Source organism: Thalassophryne amazonica, chromosome 19 (genome assembly GCF_902500255.1).
Source record: "Thalassophryne amazonica chromosome 19, fThaAma1.1, whole genome shotgun sequence".
In the NCBI taxonomy this organism is placed as follows: domain Eukaryota; kingdom Metazoa; phylum Chordata; class Actinopteri; order Batrachoidiformes; family Batrachoididae; genus Thalassophryne; species Thalassophryne amazonica.
In genome coordinates, this window is record NC_047121.1 from 51,120,225 (window position 1) to 51,135,569 (window position 15,345).

The 15,345-nt window shown below is 40.2% G+C and overlaps 1 protein-coding gene and 1 long non-coding RNA gene across 4 annotated transcripts in view; one reads left to right on the forward strand and one right to left on the reverse strand.

Annotated features, from left to right (window-relative positions):
• The window catches only part of LOC117531694 (apoptosis-stimulating of p53 protein 1-like), a 196,264-nt gene extending 185,068 nt beyond the window's left edge, over positions 1-11,196 (reverse strand). For all 3 annotated transcript variants that reach the window (XM_034194801.1, XM_034194800.1, XM_034194799.1), the window contains exon 1: positions 10,966-11,196. In XM_034194801.1, the coding sequence (XP_034050692.1) occupies positions 10,966-10,974 (9 nt within the window). In that variant the 5' untranslated portion in view covers positions 10,975-11,196. The remainder of the gene's footprint in view (positions 1-10,965) is intronic.
• Positions 2,674-15,345, forward strand: part of LOC117531699 — a 32,564-nt gene continuing 19,892 nt past the window's right edge. Inside the window, exons 1-2 of the long non-coding RNA XR_004566704.1 lie at positions 2,674-2,684; positions 8,597-8,598. This is a non-coding gene — a long non-coding RNA (uncharacterized LOC117531699). The remainder of the gene's footprint in view (positions 2,685-8,596; positions 8,599-15,345) is intronic.

Consider the following 15,345-nt stretch of genomic DNA (forward strand, 5'->3'; position numbering starts at 1 on the left):
AGAGAGATTGCATGTCTGTGAGTGTGATGAGACTCCATCCTTCCTTGTCACGTATGGTTGCCATGGTTTCCGCTCAACCGTGCACAGCACCTGTCTGTTCCCCCCTCGTGACCCGGCTTATGGTTGCCCTGGGTTTTGGGTTTCATTTTTGTTCTTCCTTAGTTCGGTATGTTTTATGTTCCCATGATTGCTCCTGGTCTGCTGGGCGTGGCATTTTGACAGCTGTCTTCTGAGGGCCCCGCCCCTCGTGCAGAGAGTGCATCTATTACAGACAGTATTTTATGATGTCACAATCACATTATAACAAGTATATTATTAATGTCTTTAAATGAAAATCTATCCAAAAATTTAAAGATACATACAGAACCTTTATTATTTAACAAACATAACAGTGCATGACTGTTTCATTGCTCCATGCAAGTGCTATGTTCAAAATTGGCCAGCAGATGTCACCACATTTAACTGTATCAAATGCTTCTAAACACTGAACCATTTCGACACAATTGCTTCACATTGATCTAGTGTTTCAAAATGCTACAGTTTCTCAGTCACTAATAAGTAGGGTTGGGTATCGAAAACCAGTTCCAGTTTAAGAATCATTAAGAAATTTGTAAATTGAGTCTTAACAGCTCCACTAATGGATATTTGCAAACTAGGGATGAAATGAATAGTCAAGTAACAAACAATTCAGTTACAAAAAATGATTGAGGCAAATTCTGTGCCTCGAAGCTTTGTTTAACATTGCACTACATATGCCACGCCTGTGTGTGGTGCTACAACGTCCCCAGGAAAAAAAAAAAAAAAACATAGGAAGACTAGAGCATAACAGCTAATCAAATTAGCAATGATAGCTACACCTTTCCAATGCGACACACGAGTAAAAAATAGCCTTTTAAGAGAAAGACGGTCCACACTGATCATCTGAAATAGATCTACTGCACATTTAAAGTGAAGCAGTGTGTTTGTCTATTTTTAAAAAACACATGGTCCGCTCTACGTGGGGAGGGACTATTCGCCCGGCGGCTGTCTCTCTCTGTCCGGTGTGAGGGGAGCCACTCACACAGCTACAGCTCCGTCCTCGGCTACACTGACAAACACTATGAAAGATCCTCAGCAAAAGTCCACTCTTTCAACTGTGCTTTGCTCAGACTCACACTGAGTGTTTCACTTTTTAATTTTCGCTTTTTTTGGCAACACAGAATGCTTCATAAAAACTGTAAACAAATGACCAAGTAAATGACTTAAATAAAATTAAAAAAAACTGACGAGGCTTTATTCAGATTTTTTAATCAACAGGCTGTACAGTTGATTTATCAGTGCAGCTTTTGTGGAAACACTGCACTCCACAGCTGTTTTTCAAACGCTCTGTTATTTGCCAACTATCCACAGAAAACAAGGAATTTGACTTTGGTTGTACGGCATGTATAAATATACACTGAACACAGAATAAAACACAGTAATAACAAGTGCAAATGAAATGTGCAATAAGAGAGAGAGAAAATGAGGATGTCCTGTCCGCAGACTGAAGATTTCACAGACCGCCTGGGCTTATGGTTCGGCAAAGTTCCAAAAGTCTTAACAATGTGAAAAAATAAATAATTACCCGGGAAAACAGAGAGAGAGGGAACACCCTAAACTTAAAAATCTGCATGATGGCAAAGCGACATTGTGCCATTGCTTAGGGAGAGCCCTGCCACTACTGACACTGTTTAAAAACACAAAAGTACTTTTTATCCAATTACTCAATCAATAAAATAGTCGATAGAATAGTCGATTCCAAAAATATTCGATAGCTGCAGCCCTACTCACAATGTCCAGTCCCGCGGCTAACTGATGCCTCCTTTTCTGTCAATGTTCCTGGGATCTAAATCACTAGTTTTGTCTCTTTCTATTGTCTTTCTGTAGATTTTGACTCATTTTGTTCGGCTTGGCACAATTACAAAGCAAGGTTTTTTATTTATTTTTCTGTATTGCCACTTTCCAGCTTGTGGTTTCAACATCATTTTCTTTTCAAGCAGCAGTTTCTACATTTATCGTGCCATCATTTTCCCGAGTGAGTTGTTAGTCTTCTACATTTAAATGGTAAATGGACTGCATTTATATAGCGCTTTTCCATCTGCATCAGACGCTCAAAGCGCTTTACAGTTATGTCTCACATTCACCCCGATGTCAGGGTGCTGCCATACAAGGTGCTCACTACACACCGGGAGCAATAGCGGACTAAAGACCTTGCCCAAGGGCCCTTGGTGATTTTCCAGTCAGGCGGGGATTTGAACCAAGGATCTTCTGGTCTCAAGCCCAACACCTTAACTACTAGACCATCACCTCCATTTAGCTACAGACAACACAAATTTTGTTTCCACATGCAAATATGAGACTAGCAGAGATGACATTGTATCACGGCTACAGCCTCCACATGCAACGTCAAACTTTGGTCAGGTGTGTTGGTTCCCCAGATTACTGCAGCCACCAAACTGCGAAAACATGTTGGGTCATGGATGGCATCCCCCCAGGGCAGGCAAATGATCCATCCTGACTTCTCGAATGCCACCACAATGCACCCACAAATCGTGTGCCCTTGTCCTCAGACTCCAAATCTATCAGCACAGGAGTACCTCAGGGTTGTGCGAGATCCCATGTCTTATTTAATGTATATACAAATGAATGCAGCAGTCGTCTCCCCGGTAGCCTCATTTTTAAGTTTTCTGATGACACGCCCATCCTCAGCCTTTTGCACAAGGACAAAGATCCCTCAACTTATTTTTCTAAGGTTGAGCATTTTGTTCAGTGATGTGATGCCAATCACCTGGTTATAAATGTAAATAAAACGCAGGAGATGGTTCTAGATCCTCAGTCTGTCAGGGACCAGACTCCAGTTCTAGTTCATGACAAAAAATCCGTTAGGTAAGCTCTTATAGATATGTAGGTTTTCACTTAGTTGGGAAATCCATATTGATAATTTGTGTGCACGTTTACAGCAAAGACTGTATTTTTTAACTCGGCTCAGGGTGTTTGGTGTTGACCAGGAAGTCATGTTTTTATTTTATCGGGCGGTGTTGGAGAGCATCATTAGATACGGGATGGCAGCATGGGATGGAAACTTATCAGTTCAGTTAAAATCAAAGCTTTCTCATCTGGTGTAGACTGCCATGAAGGTTATGGGGAGGACTGGAACCCTTCCCCTTCAGCCCAACTATGAGCAGTCTGCCTATAGGCAAGCACAGAAAATACTCTGTGATCCGACCCACACCTTCAGGAGTCTGAACTTTTACCATCTAGGAGATGATACAGAGTCCCCTAGTGCAAACTGAACACCTACAAGAACTCTTTTGTTCCAACCTCAGTTAGACTCCTGAATACTACAGAACTTGTTCGGGAGCAGCATTAAGGGCTTTGTGCACAGATATGTGTATGTACAATTTTATGCAAAAGTTTGGGCCCCCCTGATGATTTTTAGTATTTTCCTTTGTAAATCATTGGTTGTTTGGATCAGCAATTTCATTTAATTTTCATACACATATACATACACGTGAGTATGTTAACTTATTACCTGTTTTAATCTGGTACATTATGCTGTTTTAAGTGTATATTGTATTATGGGTGGCATGCAATATACTGATCAATTTTCCATAGGCATGCTTGCAGTGTGCTGTTTGTTTTTGTATTTGTTGATTTTTGAGACAGAAATGTTTACAGAGCATTTGGAGACCAAAACAAATTTCCCCTTGGGGACAATAAAGTGTATCATATTGGATCATATCGTATCCTCCTCCAGCTGCCGGGGTCCTCAACACTGAGGCACCAGTGAACTGGTTCATACCGACAACATACACCACATGGACAGAGTGTCATACCTCATGTTCCCTTACAACACCAGTGAAACTCCTCATCTGAGTCTCCCTCCGTAACTGTTCATTTCACACCAAGTCATTCCAGTGGTACCCAAGGATCCCAACAAAAGACCCTGTACCAAAAACAGAAAGTCATCACCTTAGTTCACTAGTCAGCATGTAAATCTCACAACCAACCAGTAAGACAGGAAGGACCAAGACCCTTAAGACTTGAGCCTCCATTCTCCTGCACAGCTACTGCCATCTGCAAACACCTCTATCCAAGGACTTCATGAGTCCACAAGCTCTTTACAGGCATGTCTCAATCTCAAAGCCCGAGAACACAACTGCCAAGATAAGTGAGTCTCTCTGCAGGTTCGACACTTTGACCGCTAAACTGATACAGGGGATTACAGGAAGTCATTGACAGCCTGGATCTCAGTCTCCATCCAGGACAATTACAAACCCAGACACTCAGACTTATGCAAGCTTTTACAATGGCTGGAATGCCAGCTCATCATCAACCATTCTTGGGAGATGACCCTCATGTGCATATTTCTGAGCGAGAGACTTGAAACAGGAAGGAAATTCAGGGTGGGATCAAAACTCAGTCTTTCTTTCCTTGTCTGCAGTAAACAAGTCTCTATATCTTCCTTCCATTGTCCAGAGAAGACAGCGACCTAACCCTGGCACAAAGACCGGCAGTGTTTTCAATAACAGAGTTAACGGACACACACACACACACACACACACACAAAAGACAGGATGCAAACAGGAATACTAATTACCTCTGCCAGCTTTATTATTTATTCCTATTTTAACAAAAACTCTGCATTAAAAGTGCCTCAGTCACTCTCATTGTTCTGTTCTGGATTTATCTACACCACCAACACTGGATGGAGGTTCCAGTTTTATGCCTGTTTGTCTTCCGTTATCAGTCAGAAACCAAGTGACAAAAAGCAACGACAAACTGCACACAGCAGAGAAAACCAACGTTCCGTGAAAATGATCTGAAAAAGAATTCAGAAACTAAAAATGTTGAAAGGAAAAAACCTGACAACACTTGAAGTGCGTGAACTAAATACTTCCTCCTGACATTTGATCACATCTAATTTATCTTGTGAAAAGTCTCTTCTAACATGGAATTTTTTTTCCAAGGTAAAATTTTGTGGAAATGGAAACTCGTGTTGGCGGAGGTTTGCGTTCTACTTCTTACCGATTTCAAACATTCACGTGGAAGTTGGGAGTTGATCAAATTATTTCAGAAACTGTAAAGCTCCACTGAATAACACTGATTGTTTCCTTCCTTACCATAAAATAACACATACAAAATAAATAAAAAAAACAAGAGCTGCTTCAGACTATCAAGTGTCTATTTAAACAGAACAAACACGCGCTTCTGAATTTCAATTTTTAAAAATACAATCCAGCTTTGTGAATGGTGATAAATAAGCGGTAAGAAATTTAAATACTTTCTGCAAAGACTAAACACCCATATTCCAGAAGCAGATAGTATTTTTCTTATTTGTTGCAACTAAAGACGGGTTTTGGAGATTTATTTTTTGTGGCATTTTATTTTGATTCACTTTCTTTTGAAAGTGGGGGAGAAAAAATCTATATCCAATCCAAGTCACATTTTCATTGCTAATATTTCAGATCTTTCAGGAACATGCAGCATTTTTGCTTCAACACTCATAACTGAGTAAACCGCACAGCGCCACACCCGGATTCCTCCAAAGACTGTGCATACATTCACCCTGTGGAAAATCTCAGATGTGTCTGACAAGAGAGATGTCAGTAACATTGAGAAATGCACTGAGACGCTCTGATCAGGCTGCAGTTTAACTGCTGCACACGGACAACAGCATTAACAACGCAACATAAAACTCTTTGTATACTGCATCCAAACCTCTTACGAACATATTCTCTGGGTTTATAGACATTGTTATTGTGTTTACTTTATGTAAACATGTGAGAAGCTCAGGTTGTTTCTCCGTTATTTTCAATGGGAGCCGCGATCACTTCCAGTTCATATTGTTCTGGGACAAAGTGAAGTTTGCTCTTTAACGTCCTGCTTATTCTCCATTACAGAACTGTTTGTTCCAGAGTAACATATAAGATGTCTTAAATTTGCTTTGCATTCATGAAGTTCCACACAGGTTGAAGGTAGCAGACACGGAATATTTGTTTTAGCAAGTGTTGAGGGTCTCATGCAGCAGTCTTTTATAGATGTTATAATTATAAAAGGCATATAACAATTTAGATTTTGGTCGTATGTTTGCAATTGCTGTCATGTGGTTTCTCCATGTTGTGTGATTGCAGCGCATCTCTGGCACGCAAGGGAGAATGGGATATCTCAACAGATGCACTTTTGTGACATGATGCATTATGGGTAACAACAAAACACAGAATGGAATCCCCTAAAATGAACACTTTTCCAGCAAAAAAAATTAACTGTAATTGAGTGATTTATCACAGAAGGTCATTTATAATGCAATTTTAACATGAAGTAAATTTCATACATGTCAACCTATACGGATTGTCCGTAAATTATACAGACTTTTTTGAGTTTCAGAGTCATACGGATATACAAATAAAGTCTTATGGATATTCAGGGTTTGGTCTGCAGCGGGTCTGTAATCAACTGTTTCTGCAGCTCGACTCCACTTTAATGTGTGAGCCACTGAAGCAATGCTTCGAACCACTGGCTCGTTGGTTCTTTGATTCGCTGCTCTTCAGAAGGGGTAAGTCCACTTCTTAACTCCTCTCAAAGCCATTAAAATATCGTGTCACTTTTGTGTGGATTAAAGTCACTAACTGGGACTCTTGTCATGTTGTAGTCAAGAAACGAGAATCGTCCTCCATTCCACTGACACAAAATTGCCGCTTTAAATAAAATGACACCTCTTTCCAAACAGCGGCATGTGCAGCACAGCCAGCTGTAAGAGCTCAGCTCAGAAATATGGAAAGACATTCATGCCAAAATGTCTGAAAGGAAATGCTTTTGACAAAAACTACAGATTTTGTTTATTTCTGTTTATGTCCAGAGATCAAGGATCCACCATGTAGAGTTTATTATGCCAAAAGTTTAAGGATCCAATGACCAATTTCATATTTATTTACTTTAAGACTCAATAAAATGTTGTTCAATTAAATTTCAATTTAATCAACTTATAAAGCGCCAAATCACAACAAAAGCCGTCTCAAGGCATCTCACATAGAACAATTCAACATAAAAAATTTAAATAAATAAATAAAATTTTAAAAATTCAAATACATAATTAAAAACAGAAGTAAAAGAATAAAACAGATAAAAAAATAAAAACTATTCATAAGAAAGAGAATAAAAAATAGGCTTTAAGGCTTGACTTAAAAATGTCCACGGACTTACTGCCTCACGGTCCCAGGAAGACCGTTCCATAGAGCGGGTGCACGATAAGAAAAAAGCTCTTTGACCCGCTGACATAGAAAACCTGTAAAGCCTACTTTTAGTACACACACACAAAAAAAAAAAAATAAAAATAAAAATCACAAGAGGTATCGATAAGAAATGGAATCGATAAGCGGAATCGATAATGGTATCGATATATTGCAGTACAAAAGGCTGCAATATATGGTATGGTAGTCGAGGATCATTGACATGCCCGTCTGCAACATCGGCACTGGCGAGGCGATTTTCGATACACTTGAAGTTCTGAGGTATGTTTTATTATGTTCATTATATTTGATTTATTTTTCATGATTTTATTAATGTATTTCCACTAGTGACACACAGTTCTTGTTTCTGTAAAAAATAACTAAAGTTTGACACATTCAGTTCTATAAAATTAAGCTTGACACATGAATACTAGATCTCTATTGTTTGAAATTCAACTGTGGAGGAAATACCGATAATGATCCTGACTTTGTCATTGTGGCAACTCATAATATGTGGACAAAAACCCAGTTACGTGATACCGCTATGCGGTTGTGTGTACTGTAATAAAACTGATTTTGATGCGATTTGGAGGTTATAAGGATTTTGTGCTGATTTTATGCATTTTCTTGCTTGGTTATACAGGTGGACCCTCAAAGGGGTTGACATGTATGTTTGTCTATGATGACAAACATACTGAACATCACAGACATATTGTCTATGATGTTCTTAATAACATTTACATTTACTCTGATGGACTACCCAGCAGTGGGGAATAAGTTTCATTACACTAGAAGTCTTTCAGAAAGCGCTGTAACTAGGTTTAAGGATATGATTCCTTCTTTATGTTCTCTAATGCCATATACCAACACAGTGCAGAGTAGCTGCCTAAACTCTGTAAGTGAGATAGAGTATCTCGTCAATAGTTTTACATCCTCATTGAAGACAACTTTGGATGCTGTAGCTCCTCTAAAAAAGAGAGCTTTAAATCAGAAGTGCCTGACTCCGTGGTATAACTCACAAACTCGTAGCTTAAAGCAGATAACCCATAAGTTGGAGAGGAAATGGCGTCTCACTAATTTAGAAGATCTTCACTTAGCCTGGAAAAAGAGTCTGTTGCTCTATAAAAAAAAAGCCCTCCGTAAAGCTAGGACATCTTTCTACTCATCACTAATTGAAGAAAATAAGAACAACCCCAGGTTTCTTTTCAGCACTGTAGCCAGGCTGACAAAGAGTCAGAGCTCTATTGAGCTGAGTATTCCATTAACTTTAACTAGTAATAACTTCATGACTTTCTTTGCTAACAAAATTTTAACTATTAGAGAAAAAATTACTCATAACCATCCCAAAGACGTATCGTTATCTTTGGCTGCTTTCAGTGATGCCGGTATTTGGTTAGACTCTTTCTCCCCGATTGTTCTGTCTGAGTTATTTTCATTAGTTACTTCATCCAAACCATCAACATGTTTATTAGACCCCATTCCTACCAGGCTGCTCAAGGAAGCCCTACCATTATTTAATGCTTCGATCTTAAATATGATCAATCTATCTTTGTTAGTTGGCTATGTACCACAGGCTTTTAAGGTGGCAGTAATTAAACCATTACTTAAAAAGCCATCACTTGACCCAGCTATCTTAGCTAATTATAGGCCAATCTCCAACCTTCCTTTTCTCTCAAAAATTCTTGAAAGGGTAGTTGTAAAACAGCTAACTGATCATCTGCAGAGGAATGGTCTATTTGAAGAGTTTCAGTCAGGTTTTAGAATTCATCATAGTACAGAAACAGCATTAGTGAAGGTTACAAATGATCTTCTTATGGCCTCGGACAGTGGACTCATCTCTGTGCTTGTTCTGTTAGACCTCAGTGCTGCTTTTGATACTGTTGACCATAAAATTTTATTACAGAGATTAGAGCATGCCATAGGTATTAAATGCACTGTGCTGCGGTGGTTTGAATCATATTTGTCTAATAGATTACAATTTGTTCATGTAAATGGGGAATCTTCTTCACAGACTAAAGTTAATTATGGAGTTCCACAAGGTTCTGTGCTAGGACCAATTTTATTCACTTTATACATGCTTCCCTTAGGCAGTATTATTAGACGGTATTGCTTAAATTTTCATTGTTACGCAGATGATACCCAGCTTTATCTATCCATGAAGCCAGAGGACACACACCAATTAGCTAAACTGCAGGATTGTCTTACAGACATAAAGACATGGATGACCTCTAATTTCCTGCTTTTAAACTCAGATAAAACTGAAGTTATTGTACTTGGCCCCACAAATCTTAGAAACATGGTGTCTAACCAGATCCTTACTCTGGATGGCATTACCCTGACCTCTAGTAATACTGTGAGAAATCTTGGAGTCATTTTTGATCAGGATATGTCATTCAAAGCGCATATTAAACAAATATGTAGGACTGCTTTTTTGCATTTACGCAATATCTCTAAAATCAGAAAGGTCTTGTCTCAGAGTGATGCTGAAAAACTAATTCATGCATTTATTTCCTCTAGGCTGGACTATTGTAATTCATTATTATCAGGTTGTCCTAAAAGTTCCCTGAAAAGCCTTCAGTTAATTCAAAATGCTGCAGCTAGAGTACTGACGGGGACTAGAAGGAGAGAGCATATCTCACCCATATTGGCCTCTCTTCATTGGCTTCCTGTTAATTCTAGAATAGAATTTAAAATTCTTCTTCTTACTTATAAGGTTTTGAATAATCAGGTCCCATCTTATCTTAGGGACCTCATAGTACCATATCACCCCAATAGAGCGCTTCGCTCTCAGACTGCAGGCTTACTTGTAGTTCCTAGGGTTTGTAAGAGTAGAATGGGAGGCAGAGCCTTCAGCTTTCAGGCTCCTCTCCTGTGGAACCAGCTCCCAATTCAGATCAGGGAGACAGACACCCTCTCTACTTTTAAGATTAGGCTTAAAACTTTCTTTTTTGCTAAAGCTTATAGTTAGGGCTGGATCAGGTGACCCTGAACCATCCCTTAGTTATGCTGCTATAGACGTAGACTGCTGGGGGGTTCCCATGATGCACTGTTTCTTTCTCTTTTTGCTCTGTATGCACCACTCTGCATTTAATCATTAGTGATCGATCTCTGCTCCCCTCCACAGCATGTCTTTTTCCTGGTTCTCTCCCTCAGCCCCAACCAGTCCCAGCAGAAGACTGCCCCTCCCTGAGCCTGGTTCTGCTGGAGGTTTCTTCCTGTTAAAAGGGAGTTTTTCCTTCCCACTGTAGCCAAGTGCTTGCTCACAGGGGGTCGTTTTGACCGTTGGGGTTTTACATAATTATTGTATGGCCTTGCCTTACAATATAAAGCGCCTTGGGGCAACTGTTTGTTGTGATTTGGCGCTATATAAAAAAATTGATTGATTGATGAGAATCGTCCCTGTTTTAAAGCTCTGGTTGGTCGAGGCCCCTCGAGGCCCCCCTCTAGAAACGCCACTGGAAGCTTTTTCGAAAATAGCTCACAAATCAAAGTTTTCCTGCTTCCGTTTTCTTCTGTCCATCATTAGGCGAACATAAAACTTTAATGTCGCTTTAAAACATTGAGAAAAATGGATTTTACATGCTAAAAAGCTAAATTAAGCGCTTAGTCACTGGGGAAAAAAACCCTTAAAGTTGAGTTATATGGATTATTTCCCACAGCTATAATTATTAAACTGTTTGTTATGAAGCAACATTTAGTTTAAGGTTTGAAAACTCACCGGTAACATTGTGGCTCCGTTAGTTTGTCCCGCAGCGGTTTTCTTCTTCTTCCAGGTCGACCTCCGGACATCAAACGGCCTCTTTTATTCCAGATGTGCAAAAAGCGGAACAAAACACCAACTAAAGACAAACAACGACATGACGCTAAAAACCACCCAAACTTCATTTATTTAAACTTTTGCTTTAAGTCATCCTGTCGCCACACACACAAACTCTCCTCCTGCTACTCCTCGTCACCTCCCGAAGCTCCTCGTCTCCTCCTCCTAAGTATCCTTAAACGCAGTAAAAACAAAAAAAAGAAAGAAAGAAAAAAAATCACAATTAATGATGATTTGCGGACGAGCGCCCCCTCGCGGCCATTTAGGAATCAACACGTTTTCGATTCTATGAAAAAGTATAATAAAGTATAATTATGAAGAGAAAACATTACAGAACTGAATGGAACAGAACAGAAGATGTTTATTGTCATTAAATTTCTGCTGTGAAAGTCTGGTGACACTACAAAAAAAAAAAAAAAAAGACAGCAGCTTCACAGGACAAGCCCTTTATTAAAGGACCAAAAATAAATCAAATAAAAAGCTGTTTAATAAGGTGCTTAACACTTAGTGAGCTACAATACTGTAAGAAACAGACTATTATTTATTCTAATTCTAATCTAATAACGTTTTTTCCGCAAATCTGATTGGTTAATCATGTGAGATTTCAGACCTTATAATATCGGGGTAACAGTGGAAAAATATTTGACAGTTTCACATTTGGATGTACAGGTGCTGGTCATATAATTAGAATATCATGAAAAAGTTGATTTATTTCAGTAATTCCATTCAAAAAGTATAACTTGTACGTATATTGTTTTCATTCATTACACACAAACTGATATATTTCAAATGCTTATTTCTTTTAATTTTGATGATTATAATTGACAATGAATGAAAACCCCAGATTCAGTATCTCAGAAAATTAGAATATTAGTGAAGACCAATACAAAAAAAGGATTTTTAAAAATGTTGGCCAACTGAAAAGTATGAACATGAACAGTATGCGCATGTACAGCACTCAATACGCAGTTGGGGCTCCTTTTGCCAGAATTACTGCAGCAATGCGGCGTAGCATGGAGTCGATCAGTCTGTGGCACTGCTCAGGTGGTGTGAAAGCCCAGGTTGCTCTGATAGTGGCCTTCAGCTCTTCTGCATTGTTGGGTCTGGCTAATCGCATCTTCCTCTTCACAATACCCTGTAGATTTTCTGTGGGGTTAAAGGTCAGGCGAGTTTTCTGATTAAGAACAGGGATACCATGGTCCTTAAACCAGGTACTGGTAGCTTTGGCACTGTGTGCAGGTGCCAAGTCCTGTTGGAAAATTAAATCTGCATCTCCAGCGCAACCAACCAGCTCTTTACTCTCACAAGGATCCTGGAGGGGGCCTGGGAGTATGCCCACCCAGTCTACATGTGTTTTGTGTACTTGGAGAAGGCTTATGATCAGGTACCCCGGGAGATACTATGGGAGGTGCTGCGGGAATATGGAGTGAGGGGGTGTCCCTTCTCAGGGTCATCCAATCCTTGAACTTGCAAAGTGAGAGCCGTGTTCGGGTGCTTGGCAGTTATTCGGACTGCTTTCCGGTGGAGGTTGGCCTCCGCCAGGGCTGCGCCTTATCACCAATAGTTTGTGATATTCATCGACAGGATATTGAGGCGTAGTGGGGGGAGGAGCGTTTCCAGTTTGGTGGGCTCGGGGTCTCATCACTGCTTTTTGTTGGAACACGTGCAGAATGTGGCTTGGCATTGTCTTGCTGAAATAATCAGGGACGTCCCTGAAAAAGACATTGCTTGGATGGCAGCATCCAGCAAAACCTGGATGTACCTTTCAGCATTGATGGTGCCATCACAGATGTGTAAGATGTCCATGCCATGGGCACTAACACACCCCCATACCATCACAGATGCTGGCTTTTGAACTTTGCACTAGTAACAATCTGGATGGTCTTTTTCCTCTTTTGTCCAGACGACAGGACGTCCATGATTTCCAAAAACAATTTGAAATGTGGACTCATCAGACCACAGCACACTTTTCCACTTTGCATCTGTCCATTTCTAATGAGCTCGGGCCCAGAGAAGGCGGCGGTGTTTCTGGATGTTGATGTATGGCTTTCACTTTGCATGGTAGAGTTTTAACTTGCACTTGTAGATGTAGCGACAAACTGTGTTAACTGACAATGGTTTTCTGAAGTGTTCCTGAGCCCACGCGGTAAGATCCTTTACACAATGATGTCAGTTTTTAATGCAGTGCCACCTGAGGGATCAAAGGTCATGGGCATTCAATGTTGATTTTCAGTCTTGCTGCTTACGTGTAGAAAGTTCTCCAGATTCTCTGAATCTTCTGATTATAGACCATAGATGATGGAATCCCTAAACCCTTTGCAATTGAAGGTTGAGAAACATTGTTCTTAAACTGTTGGACAATTTTTTCACGCAGTTGTTCACAAAGTGGTGATCCTCACCCCACGGCTGAGCCTTTTGCGGATGCTCCTTTTATACCCAATCATGAGACTCACCTGTTTCCAATTAACCTGTTCACCTGTGAAATGTTCCAAACAGGTGTTCTTTGAGCATTCATCAACTTTCCCAGTCTCTTGTTGCCCCGTCCCGTTTTTGAAATGTGTTGCAGGTATCCATTTCAAAATGAGCAAATATTTGCACAAAAACAATAAAGTTTATCAGTTTGAACATGAAATATCTTGTCTTTGTGGTGTATTCAATTGAATATAGGTTGAAGAGGATTTGAAAATCATTGTATTCTGTTTTTATTTACATTTTACACAGCATCCCAACTTCATTGGAATTGGGGTTGTAGGTTATAGTTGCGCGATAAATATTGCCCAACTGGTTTTGGTTGTTAACAGTCCTTGTGCACACTTGCATGCCGTCACACTAGAGCACGAATGAGCCAGAATGCTGTATGAATGAGGATTCAAACAACAGTCATACAAATTTGAACTGTACTCAAACACCTCATACAGCATTCTTACAGCAGATGGCACATTTGTGCAGCCAGAGCACATGCACTCTACATTTGTGTTGTGCTCGTGTTGGAAAACATTCGAACGGTGGTTGAGTTGCACTCAAAGGCATTCTGTCTACTGTACGAATGGGCATTCAAACATCAACATTCGTGCATACTGAGCTGCATTCATGCTGCTTTCGAATTCCTTGTAGAACATTCATATGGCACTTAACAAAAGAGGGGAAAAAAAAAAGAAAAAAAAAAAGACCAAATTCATACAGCCAGTGCAAATGTAGAGAACATGCACACCACCATCAAGCTGAATTCAAACTGTGGAAAATTCGAATGGCAGTCGTACTGCAGTCTGACTGCATACAGAACATTCTAATCATGTTCCAGGGAACCTTAAAATGAATCAGGCATGCCAAATCCTGCTGGTACATCCCAACAGTGGCACTGATGAGCCTGACTCCCACCGGTGCATCCTGTTTGGGGCAAGCAAAGGAAACATTGTAGTGTTATCATGGCTGCCTAACAGCCGTGATAACATGACAGTATAGATACATCCCTTGACACATGAGGTGACCTGACAATGGATCTGTAATATCATGCACATTATGGGTGTACGAGGTCTGTCCATAAAGTATCGTACCTTTTTATTTTTTTCAAAAACTATATGGATTTCATTCATATGTTTTTACGTCAGACATGCTTGAACCCTCGTGCACATGCGTGAGTTTTTCCACGCCTGTCAGTGACGTCATTCGCCTGTGAGCACGCCTTGTGGAAGGAGTGGTCCCGCCCCCTCGTCGGATTTTCATTGTCTGGAAATGGCGGAATGAAAAGGACTTTTTTTTCCCATCAGAATTTTTTCAGAAGCTGTTAGAGACTGGCACCTGGAAACCATTCGAAAAATTTATCTGGCTTTCAGTGAAAATCTTATGGGCTTCACAGAGAATAAGGACTTTAACTACAGGTATAAGGACCCCTTTAAGGACGGTCGGTGCGCCGCGCTGCGAGCTGCGGCACAAACCACTGGATCATTTCTAAGCTGATGGCTCTGTGGATACGAGACCGTCGTGTGGTTATCACAAGACCTGGACATCAGCCATTTTCCGGCAGATTTCACTTTTAACAAGAGATTTTGTCATGGAAAGCCGCGCGGAGGCTTCGCGCGTCACGACCGATTCGCTGATGAAGCGAGACAAAGGAACACCTCTGTTTCGGAGTGTTAGAGGACAAGTTGGGACATGTCCAGCTCTCCACAAGTTCTTTTATACTCACTCGACTGGTAAGCACTGAAAGCTGAGATAGGCATGTCCCAACTTGTCCTCTAATCCTCTCCTTTGTTTCAACTGACATCTCTCATGTTGAAGCCA